Source organism: Musa acuminata, chromosome BXJ2-4, assembly GCF_036884655.1.
Source record: "Musa acuminata AAA Group cultivar baxijiao chromosome BXJ2-4, Cavendish_Baxijiao_AAA, whole genome shotgun sequence".
Taxonomy (NCBI): Eukaryota; Viridiplantae; Streptophyta; class Magnoliopsida; order Zingiberales; family Musaceae; genus Musa; species Musa acuminata.
This window is the reverse complement of record NC_088341.1, coordinates 38,528,650-38,540,262: the sequence shown is the minus strand read 5'-3', so window position 1 is coordinate 38,540,262 and position 11,613 is coordinate 38,528,650. Positions and strand designations below refer to the sequence as shown.

General features: G+C 38.7%; 1 protein-coding gene across 6 annotated transcripts; it reads right to left on the bottom strand.

Annotated features, from left to right (window-relative positions):
• Nucleotides 1–5,999: 5,999 nt before the first annotated feature.
• On the bottom strand, nucleotides 6,000–9,426 carry LOC135610761 (acyl-CoA-binding domain-containing protein 3-like). Of its 6 annotated transcripts, none has more exons than XM_065105663.1 (6): nucleotides 8,328–9,426; nucleotides 7,664–7,769; nucleotides 7,480–7,586; nucleotides 7,306–7,368; nucleotides 6,395–6,460; nucleotides 6,000–6,276 (listed from the first exon to the last, which is right to left on the bottom strand). In XM_065105663.1, exons 1-6 carry the CDS (start codon nucleotides 9,095–9,097, stop codon nucleotides 6,120–6,122), a joined length of 1,269 nt encoding a protein of 422 aa, XP_064961735.1. In that variant the 5' UTR covers nucleotides 9,098–9,426; the 3' UTR covers nucleotides 6,000–6,119. The 6 variants fall into 6 exon arrangements, 4 of the variants coding, with proteins under 4 accessions (XP_064961735.1, XP_064961737.1, XP_064961736.1 ...); XM_065105664.1 differs by having other exon boundaries at nucleotides 6,118–6,257; nucleotides 8,328–9,410; XR_010486301.1 differs by having other exon boundaries at nucleotides 6,187–6,257; nucleotides 7,306–7,379; nucleotides 8,328–9,238.
• Nucleotides 9,427–11,613: the final 2,187 nt, after the last annotated feature.

Here is an 11,613-nt window from a genome sequence, read left to right as displayed (position 1 = left end):
AAGGATTTATAAAAGAGTAAATTGATTACTTCGGATTTATAAAAGAGTAAATTGATTATTTCGAAAATGAGATGCGTAAGAAAAAAAAAAAAGAGGAAGGAGAAAAGAAAATGAGATGTGTAAGAAAAAAAAAAAGAGGAAGGAGAAAAATAAGGATTTTAGTTTACAAGCGATTACTTAAAGGGTGTTGAAGGCAATAGCAAGTTCCTATAGGCTTAACATGTTTAATTTGTTAATCCAATTAAGGCTCAATGCTACCCTAAACCCCCATCCAATCATGTGCCACCTCGAGGGTTCTCGGGTGTTGAGATGGCTAATGTTTTTTTCTGCACTGTAGCTTGCAGAAAATAGGTCCATAGCACATGAAAACTAAACCATTTTGAGATAGTTTTACCCATTCTGATGTGCGATGCTCTGCAGCCTTGCAAACTATTCATGCTTATAGTTTTCAAACAAAACTCATAAATTCGAGGCAAAACATGCTGCATAAACATATGTACAAGCAAACAAAAGTAACGAACGGTCTTTTGATAAAAGGTGTTATGGGTGCACGACGACCATCCATAACATTCTTCCCAACTTAAATCGTCGACGCTTGTCGGTAGGCTTTGATGATTGCTTCTTTGTGTCACAGGGTATCTTCAATCTCCAAACTAGCTTTTGTTTAGGGAAGCTTTCGCCACTTCATCAATCAAGTAACTTTGTCTTGTGATCCATTAAAATGGTTTCAACATGCTTTTCATAGGAGGCTTTAGTGGGGGTAGTCGAGTTCGAACACTTTAGGAAACAACTTACGAATCTGAGTGGTATGCTTTCAGGTTGCTTGGATGGAAGACATTATGAATTTTTAGCCATCCTAACAGCTATAACTTATATGAGACATTGCTTACCCTACTGATAATTGAAAATACTTCTTTATACTTGTGCACTAGTCTCTTTTGCATTTTATGCCTAAAGAACTATAGTGATGTTGGTTGGAGCTTCATTGATACTAAGACGTTGACTTTAAACTCTTGTGATCGTCTTTCCAAATCTGCATACTTTTTTATCTTTTTAACTACTTTCTCCAGAGAAGCCTGAACAATATCTTGCAACCCATTAAAATGGTTTCAACTCGCTTTTCATAGGAGGTTTTATTGGGGGTAGTCGAGTTCGAACACTTTAGGAAACATCTTATGAATCTGAGTGGTATGCTTTTAGGTTGCTTGTATAGAAGACATTATGAATTTTTAGCCATCCCGACAGCCGTAACTTATATGAGACATTGCTTACCTTGTTGATAATTGAGAAGGGTCCTTCATACTTGTGCACTAGTCTCTTTTGCATTTTATGCCTAAAGAACTAGAGTGATGTTGGTTGGAGCTTCACCAATACCAAGTCATTTGCTTTAAACTCTTGTGGTCGTCTTCTCAAATCTGTTTACTTCTTCTTTAGAAAAGGACTGGAGCTCTAAATGATGCTTTTGGAAAAAGATTGGAGCTCTACTAACTCTAGAGGGGCCATGCAGTATGGTGGTCTCACTGGAGGCTTTACTCCCAACTCTAACTCAACGTGATGATCCACACCTCTATGTGGCGGTAGAGTTTTTGACAACTCAGGTGGCATAACGTTGGTGAACTCCTTCAAAACATCCGTCACAATAATAGGTTCATTAGTGACCTCTACATCAAGTGGCTCTAATTTTAGTATGGCTATGAAAGTTAATTCACCTTTTCGCACCACCTTCTTCAATTGTAAAGTAGATATTTGTTGTGGGTTCTTAGTTCCTCCTCTAGAAACTAAAACTATATTGGGGTCATCACCTCTCATCAAACATAAGAAATTTAGGAATGACATTGGCACCAACTTCATTATGTGCATGAACTTCATTCCGATGATCACTTGGAAGCCGTCTAACAGCACCACTATCATATTTATGCTTCTACTCCACGTTTCAATCTTAATAGGGATCTTTTTTTGTCAATCTAGAGATCTGCTTAGCCTTCGAGTTCATAGCCTTCATTTGATTTAGGTTCTTCTCTAAGTTTAGCCGAAGTTACCTTACTTATCGATCGATAATAAAATTGTGGGTAGCACTCGTGTCCACGATTGCATGGGTTATTCAACCATTTAGTTTGATCTCCACGTGCATCAGCTCGTTGCTCTTTGCTTTTTGTAGCTTTGTCTTCATGTTCTCCCCCACTTGACCCCGCAATGTGTTCAACAAACACATCAACAAACACATTGCTTTCATACGAGGCCCTTACGACTTTATTGTCATTGCTAGATTCCAAACTACTAGAACTAAGGGTGATGACCTTGCCATTATCTGACCTGAGCAGAAGGATTAATACTGTCAATGCATTTAGTGCTTGCTTTTATAGACACTCCCTCATATGTGGTTCTCTGCATAAGAAGCATATGTCTGGTTTTGGGGCCTTGCCTTTTGAAGTTGACCCTTTATGAGAACTTTTGTTTTCTCACTTTCAAACTCATTCCTTCAAGAATACTTAAATGAGTGATTTTTCGAAGATTGTTTCTTCTTCCCTAAGTCATTCAAGAAAACAAAGTCGGTGAATCTTTTCGTAGTTGCAATTGCCCCGACTACATCGGTGACATTCCTTCAATGCAATTTCTGTTGTGCTTACGAGTTTAGGCCATCGAGGAAGCTGAACAACTTATCTTTTTCAAACATGTCTTATATGTCTAACATCAGTGTAGAAAATTACTTGACATAGTCCTGAATGGAAGTACTTTGGCCGAGTTATCTCAACTTCCTTCTTGCAATGAACTCTGTGTTCTTGGGTAGGAACTGAGTTCTCAACTCCCGTTTCAAGTCCTCCCATGTGTCCACTTGACACCAACCTTTTTGGATCTCTTCCCAATATATTCACCACTGAAGTTTTGCATCCTCATTCAGATATATGATTTTTATTAAAACTTTGATTTCTTTAGAATCAAACATTATATCTCGGAAGTATTGTTCCATATCGAATAAAAAATTCTTAAGCTCCTTTGCAACCAAGCTATGCGACTTGGGTGTCCTCAAGTTTTGTGATGGAGCAATACAGGTGTTACTCCCTCCCGCATTAAGAGCCCTTGTGAGCAATGTAATCATAGACATGAGTTCCACCATGACTTTGTATAGGTGTTGCATGGAGTCTTAGGTGTCTTCCGTCAATTGATCTACTCAGGACTCGACCTTGTCAATATTAGATTTCACCTCCTCGTGTGAGTTCTCTACCACAAGAAGCTTTTATTGGCCTTAGTAGAGTTCCTCTAGACTCATTTTAAAAACGTTAAGGTGGTTTCTATAACTGTAAAACTCTTCTTATGGTTTCTTTTCCCTATTGGTGCTTCGGATTGTGCTTCCTCCACTCATGGAGAGTAGCCAACTTCTTGCTCATCTTGTTTGTTCCTTTTGAGTGGCTCCAATAGTTTGAGAGCAAGTTTATACTTGGAACCCACATACGATTGCTTAGGGCAATGGTTTGGCTTGCCCCATCATGCTCAATTTGCTATAATAGTTCACCATGGTGAGATTATAAAACTTTTGTTGTTTTCTCATTGCTTGCCTGCTCTAATACTATAATGTCACGGATTTAGTTGTAATTGCCTAAGTCGTGAGGCACCCTTGTATTATTCGTCTGTAAAGGATCATCCTAATTGCAACCTCGCTTAGATCCCGAAAGACTTATAAAAGAATAAATTAATTAGTTTGAAAGTGAGTGATGAACAAGTCTCAATGTCTCGCGAAGAGGATAGCTTTACCAATAATTCAATAAACAGTTGGTATGCAAGAAAGAAAAGAGAGGAAAGAGTAAATAAGGATTTTAGAAGACAAATGAATAATCGCAAGTGTGTAAACAATTACTCACTGGATGTCGAACATATTAGTAAGTTCTTATAGGTAACATATGGACTTGTAAATCCAATTAATACCTAATACTACCTCAAAACCCCATCCAGCCAAGTGCCACCTTGCGAGTTATGGGGTGCTGAGATGATTGATATTTTGCTCCCCATCGTAGCCTACAAAAAATAGGCAATGACTAACACACGAAAACTAGACCATTTTGAGATAATTTTATCCATTCTAATGAGTAGTCACTTTACAACCTTTTAAACTATTCCTGCTTATAGTTTTCAAGGTTGACCAAATATATATAGAAGCAAACAAAAACAAGAACGATCTATTGACGAAGGTGTTATGAGTGCACAATGATCATCCGTGGCAATATGTCAAAATATTTAGATGATCTTTTTGTTTAATAATTTTTACTAAGATATAGAATATGCATGATGGAGTTAATAATTGATTATCTTAATTATTAAAATTTTAAACTCTATTGGATTAAGGATCCCGAATCCATGTTATCCCATTGATGTGTCTTAATTAGTAAGTATGAAGCTCGTTCACTTAAGACTTGACCTAACCAGCAATTTCAGAATCAATTTTGAAACTCATGATTTTGGTTCCATGACAATGTTTCAATTTTAGTTTCAGTTCTGGAATCGTTAATTCTGGTTCTAGTTTCGAAACCCTAATTAGATCTTTTGGGTAAAGATATGCATGAGATAGGAGGTTGCACAGTCAACACCTAGGACATGTACAAGAAGAAAGCATGAATGGGACATGTGGACTAGAGGGGGAAGTCGATGAAGATATTACTAAGAGGACTCAATTGATTGACAACGAGATGTAGTTCATGGCATAGTGGTTCGACGGATGCCATCCCTCCAAGGATCAACAATCGAGAGAATTCCCTTAAGATCTCGAATGGAGAGCGACATCGCTCGCAATGTCTACAAAGAGAGTCTCTTGAATGGCATTGGAGCCGATGGAGATGTGGTCGAGGCCAACGCCAGAGTTGGCGAAGATGTAGTTGAGGAGGCCATGTTAGTTGTGGAATAGTGGTCCTCATGGTGACCTTAGAGGCACCAAGCCAATATCAAACATTTAGCTCAAGCAATGCCAAATCTAGCTTCGGGATGTGGACTAAAGAGACACGCTTGAAGCCAAAGCATAGAGGCCCTCTTTGACATTAGACTTATGGAGGGTCACTTACTCTGAGTGCCTCCTCCTCGGGTGAGCACTCCCAAGAGCTATAGTTGGGCTCCTCGAAAACAATAGCAAAGTGGACGAAGAGGAAATCAAGAGCGAGGAGGTAATGATCGGCAATGAGGATGTAATAAAACTCCTACATGAAGGTCTATGCTCGAGGAGGCATGAGCGGGAGAAATGCAAGAGCTCGACGACTGACAAAGAAGAGAAACAACAATCACAATGAATGAGCGATCATGATGATGACTACGATCGAAGGATTTGAGCGATAGGAAGATTCACAATGGATTTATTATTATTTTTCAACTAGTTTGATTCCAGTTCTCAAGGGTTGAATAAAAAATGAATTCACCCCTCGGGTTCCGTTTTGATAGGCAAATCATACTTAGACCAATAAGTTAGATTAATATCATCATGACTTAATTAGTTTTCTATGTACAAAACATATAACACCCTCATAAAGTGCTAAAATAAATTATCTTAAAATAAAAAATATCAAAATAAAAAAACTCAAATCGAGATTCATCGTACTATAACGTATCGCTCGATACGTACTGATCAAATGAGAAATCGATTGTACAATCGACATATCAATACGCTCCCATGTATCATGTATCGCTACATTCGATACGATTCGGTATAACTCAAAACATACTATATCAATAGTTGATCGATATATCGATACGGACCGATAAAATGAACTATGACCCAGATAACTAACTAACAAAGGATGTCAAAACCTCTTTCAAAATTAGCAAAGGAATAACAAAATATACATAGTTGAAATACGAATCAACTATGTACTTCAAGGTGATTAAATTTACCCCTCATCTCTCCTCTCTGCGGCCTCCTTGCATTTTACCACTGCAGGATGATGCCCCTCCGTGACCCAAACAAAGAGAGGTGGAAATAAGGGTATCAAGCAGTAGCTGTGTGGTACTGCGTTTGGACAAAATTAACAAGAATCGTTTGCCATTAACTACCGTTTTCACTACATTGCTTTCATTAAGACTGACAGATGACTAAACCACTATAACCACCTCATTACAATGGCTTATTACCTGACCGCTATCAGTCACATAGCTCCTAGAGAAACTGGAATCATGCCCAATCTTGTTTCTCGATCGAGTCGAAGAAGGGAGAGCAGCCTCAGCATGCTTGATACAAGTTCCATTAGTACACCTTTGCTGTCGATATATACAGGGTATGGAATCTGGGATGCCACACAAGAACTAACGAGAGATTAATTATCAATTAGGCAAATGATATATCAGCGGATGATTAGCAAATGTACTCAGAATCAACTTTCCACAGCAATTTGATATTTAAAGGCAGTGTTAGCCAGCTTACTAGTGATATAACTTCAGAATGTCACTCTGGGTGAGAGGAGATTGAGAAGGACTATTTTCGCTAGTCCTGTATGAGACATGCTAACATAGTTAAGATGGGAAAAAAATATAACTGATACCCACACAACTTATTTCTCGATGGATGAGAGTTTATCCAATCTTCAGGTGGAAGTAATAGAATTCACAAAAAAAGAAAAGATAGGACAATTTGTTGATGATTTTTTGTGATGGCTTTTTTATCAGAAAATAATTGTTGCCCACAACATTTTAAATTTGGATCCATCTTTTTGGAAGAAAACAAGCATTTTCTTTTCTTTGAATTGTTGAAATCATTGCTGCAGTCTATAAGTTCTAAGGATAAATATCATGTCATGCTTATATAATAAATTCATAATTCATCTAGTAAACTTTGATGTCCAAAAAGAACAATACTTGGTTAATATGGTTACTACATGACAACTTATCAAGCACTTACTGCATGACACTAGACAATACAAACATGACTTCCGAGAGGACATTAGTAAAGGCATGTACCCATGTCCATGCAAAAGGATATTGATCAGTTGTGATGGTATATCCCGAGCATGGGTAACTTGGCATGAAAGCAGATCAGACATCCAACTTTTCCATTTCATTCCTAAAATGAAGGTATGTCTTTATAATGTTTTTGACAAATTAAATACTATATGGAATTCATACCTATGCGAGGCATGAAGTAATTTTTGGTTAAATATGGGTCTAGATGAAGCATAATACGCTGAAAAGCTTCCAGCAATATAAGTAGAGTTGCTCCATGGCAACTTTCAGATCTCCAAAGTGTTCCTAAAGGAGTATTTAACTATCACTCAGGCTATATCGAAACGTCTAATAAGCAAGGTCAACAGCTAAAGATTAAAAGTCTACTGTATGTACCTTGTTTGAAAAGTTAGGGGCCAGTATCTACATTGTGAGTGGCACCTCGAATGGAAGAAGAGTCTGTTGGTAACCTGTATGTCATGACTTTTATTCAACGGAAGAGGTGGTGCAAGATCATAAAATTGTAAAATATTTTCAACTCAACTAACTAAAAATGATCATGGGTCTTACCTTTCAGTTTCGGATTTATGGTGAACATATGCCTTTGAATCATGCTGGCCAGTTCCAGATGCCTCCGCTGCCAGAGGACTGTTACCATCACAACCTTTGGTTTCCTCCTACAAGTATTTCATGAACCAGAGTGCATTAGCTCAACCCACAAGTCCATTAAAAGATTAGGTTTTCATTAACTTACATTGTGTCTTTCTGCCATCCATCCAGGGATATTTTCAGTAAGAAGACATACATACTGTTCCATAGCAACCTCCGGATTCATGTTCCCCAGCCTCTGCCAAGCATGCCTAGCACAGTATAGGACAGTGTCCTCCATCAGATACAAACATCTGTTGATGACTAGAAATCAAGTTATATCCAAACTGTAAACTGCATCATCTTGTAGTTCTCATGTGTAACTGTTGCTACAAAATCCTAGGAAGAATTTGGAAAGCCACTTGCACAAAATTGGCTAAATGGTTGGGCGCTGCTCACCCTAGTGGGAGCTAACTCCTGTGCCTCTAAAGCCATGATCACTTGACCAGTTTTCGTTGATGTAAAATCTGTGGTGGATTACCACTTAGCACTTCATAACCTCATCTAGTTTTGAATTTTCGCAACTTATTGACATGCTGAGTAATAGACCAAGCAACTAGGCCCACAATGTCCCAATTGATACAGGTTAGGTTATAAATAGCCATTTATTTCTTACTCGCCAAAGTGTTACCATAGCATGCACCAGTATCAAAGCATGAAAATGTGACAGATCTTCGGGATGCTCCATAGATAAATCAATAACTTATATATATCATGCCAATATGTGAAGGAATTAATAAGAAGAAACAGAAGAGTCCAGCCCATGGTACCATTTGGAGCGAGCAGAAACTCTCAGGGCCATGGGTTGCTGCGCATTGCATGGCCCCTCAGTGGCAATTTTTTGCAGCCCATACAACTGCATCTGCGCCTCATTATTCAGTTTCAACACTGCATCCCCTCCTTTCTTGATATGAACAAACTCAGTCGCTTCTCCGAATAACTTCTCAAGCTCGCTCCTTTCTATCCCCTCCCAATCATCCTCCCCATCAAGAAATGATGTTCCCTTCTCCTCATTCAAAACCTTCACATCTTCCACTTCTGCTGCGTATTCCCCACCCAATTCCACAACTTTCTCCACTGCTCCTCCTACATTGGCTTCATCCTTGTCGAATCTTTCTTCTTGCTTGACTAAGCCATCAACAATCATCCTGATCTCCGCTTCATCGTCCTCTTTCTTTTTAGTGGATTCCTCCTCTATGATTTCCTTCTCTAGGACAAACCCACTAACCTCTTGACCCAATCTCTGTTCTTCGGCATCAGCGACCACCAACTCCAGGCGATTATATTCAGCAAGAGCAACTCCACTTCTCTCCTCCCACTCCTCCGTTTCCTCCTCGATCGGATCCAAGTCGAACCCACGACCGACGTAGGAGGCCTCCTGTAGCCGAGGCCCTACATCCACGGTGAGGGGCACCACCTCCGACTTATCTTCGGGAAGATCGGCGTCATCGGCGGCGGCAGCGGCGGCGATCTTGGAGATGATGAAGGCGAGGAGCACGGATATGAGAGCAGTCACGAGAAGCTCCAGAAAGAACTCCATTGCCCTCGCCTTCGCTTGGACTCCACGGCAAAAAGGGAAACAGACTTACCAACGACGGATTAAACTCAAATCGAAATAGAAACAAAAGAAGAGAGAGAAATAGAGGTTTGGAACCGACGGTGCTCTTTTCCCACGTGGCCCGTCATGTGGCCGCTTTAAGGCTTCCCCACGCTTGCTTTAACAACGCCTTTATGCCGAAACCCGTGATCGCCCGCTTGCCTTATAATTGGTGGGTCCCAACTAATGCCCTGCCAGCACCCAATCAAAGGACGGATAGGTAACTCGGGCACCGCGTTAATGGGTACAAAACTGTGGCTCGTCTATTAAACTTGGACGCTAGGGACACACGTGCGGAGGTCGCTCGAAGTGCGTCTTCTTTCTGCCAGCTAATTCTCGTAGCCACCGATGTCCCTGCCTCTGGTCGGAGGCAAAAGCGAGGCCGACGGGGGACCCACCTGCGATATATATATATATGAGATAAATTTTCAAGAAAAACCCTTACCCTCAAATTTTTATGTAAAGCATCCCAATTATAAAAAAAAACTAAAACAACACCTTAAATCATGTAAAAAAATTATTTTACCCCTTCATTCCTTAGACCTATCATCATCTATAACCTACGAGGGCCACCATCATTGACCACGTCGAGTTAGCCATACCACCCTCCATGGTAGATAGCAAGGGCACATAGTTGCCCCTCTTTTTTTTCTCCTAATTGATGATGCAAGGGACACTTACAGGTGATAATAAGGATACTTAATCACAAACAAAACGTATAAATAATATGTTCTATGAAATGCTTATATATATCAATATCATTCGATTTTATTCATATTTTGCTTGTTCATATTTTGCACAACATGCAAAGGGTTTATAATAGGCTTGATAACCCAATTTTGATTGAGTTTTGTGATCATTTTATGAATCTAAACATATACAATTATTATGTAGAGATAAAACTATCCACAAATTAACCATCGAGATAACCATTTGTAGATATTTTCTAACTCTATAAAGTAATATGAAATGTCAGCCAAGATAGCACTTATGAGCTACCAATTAGATGAACCTTTGGAATAATATCTAATGTTGGTTCACTAACTTGTTCCACGACGGTATCATGTAAGCGAGGACACACATATCATATTGTATATACATAGAGGTGCTTTTGACATATAAATGACATCGTCATCCACTATTTCTTTGGTTTGATTTTGGATAAGCCTAGGGTACAAGTGGCCTCATGGTAGGTGCATGTCTTTGTGGGACAGTGACCTTGATCCTATCTGTTGCACGCCAAACTATTGTTTGTGTGTGCCGATAGAACAAGTTGGTCGCATCATCTTTGTAGGACAAACTTGTCTTGATAGATACACTGTTGCACACCAGGCTGTTTATATGCCATGTGAAACAACAATTTGGTCAGAGTATAATGTACGAAATGATGCTAAAAAGAAATTTGAAGATATACTTGGTTGAAGGTGCAGTTGATCCCAAGTAGATGTAATAAGCCTCCTTCCAACTACAAAAATATTCCTAAGATCTGACCTCACTTGTGGCTTCACACCTTAGATCTGGAAGAGATAATAACATGGAGAAAATTATTTGGATGGGTCGTTATATAACACAAAACATTAGTAAAAAAATGATGTTTGATGCTCTGACAACAAAATTTTGGGGTTCCTATTGATGGAAAGACTTATTAGGAACGGAATACACAATTTTGTATCACATTATGCTTGATACAAAAGATTTCCAGCTTCAACTTAGGATTAAGGGCATCAAGAGCATTCAAACACATCATTACCACAAGATATAACCAGACCACAGTTCCTTCTTCGTTTGCTCCATGACAAAGTAATCATTTATGCTTTTTCTTTCACAATAACACCATGCATATTGGCTTGATGGATGTTTGTTTTCCAACTTATAAGAATTGTTGCTTTTCTGGGCATTCTTTCTCTACACTAGGAGTCTAAATCTCATCTCTAATATTTATTTGAGTATAGAGTGCCCATTAAAAATGCACTAGCATTTTGGATGAGAATGTTAATCAAACAGAAAAATTCAATATATAAAGGAATATGCCTTGTGTGTATATTAATCTGTGCACAAGACTCTGATACAAATATAGAAGAGAATGATCACCTAGAAGCGGAGGTTAAGGAAGGAATCAAGAGCTGAAGAACCGAAGCAAGTAATATCAGAGCAATCTCTAGCAAAGAATTATGTAAACTTCTATATGTGCTAAAGTATTTCTGTTAAATTCACAGTATAGAATCAAAAAACATGTAGTAAGAAGATATCATGTCTAGCCAGAAATTTTAGTACGTGTCTTCCGGTATCATTTTATTAGGTTTCTTTTGCCCTTTTCAGCTGGCAATAAACATTAAAACTAAAGGTAAAAAAAAAGCAGTGTATTTAGTTATGGTTGCTCTCTCCCTTAAAACACAATGATGCTCGATATATTGCAACACTTGATTATGTAATTTCCATCACACTGAAATTAATTTCTT

What these genes read in the sequence shown, in the direction of transcription:
- LOC135610761 (XM_065105663.1), bottom strand. Translation starts at nt 9,097, where the DNA reads ATGGAGTTCTTTCTGGAGCTTCTCGTGACTGCTCTCATATCCGTGCTC. An exon ending in GTTTCTGCTCGCTCCAAATG is followed by an intron (nt 7,770 to 8,327) that starts GTACCATGGGCT and finishes ATACTGTGCTAG; the next exon opens with GCATGCTTGGCAGAGGCTGG. An exon ending in GGATGGCAGAAAGACACAAT is followed by an intron (nt 7,587 to 7,663) that starts GTAAGTTAATGA and finishes AAATACTTGTAG; the next exon opens with GAGGAAACCAAAGGTTGTGA.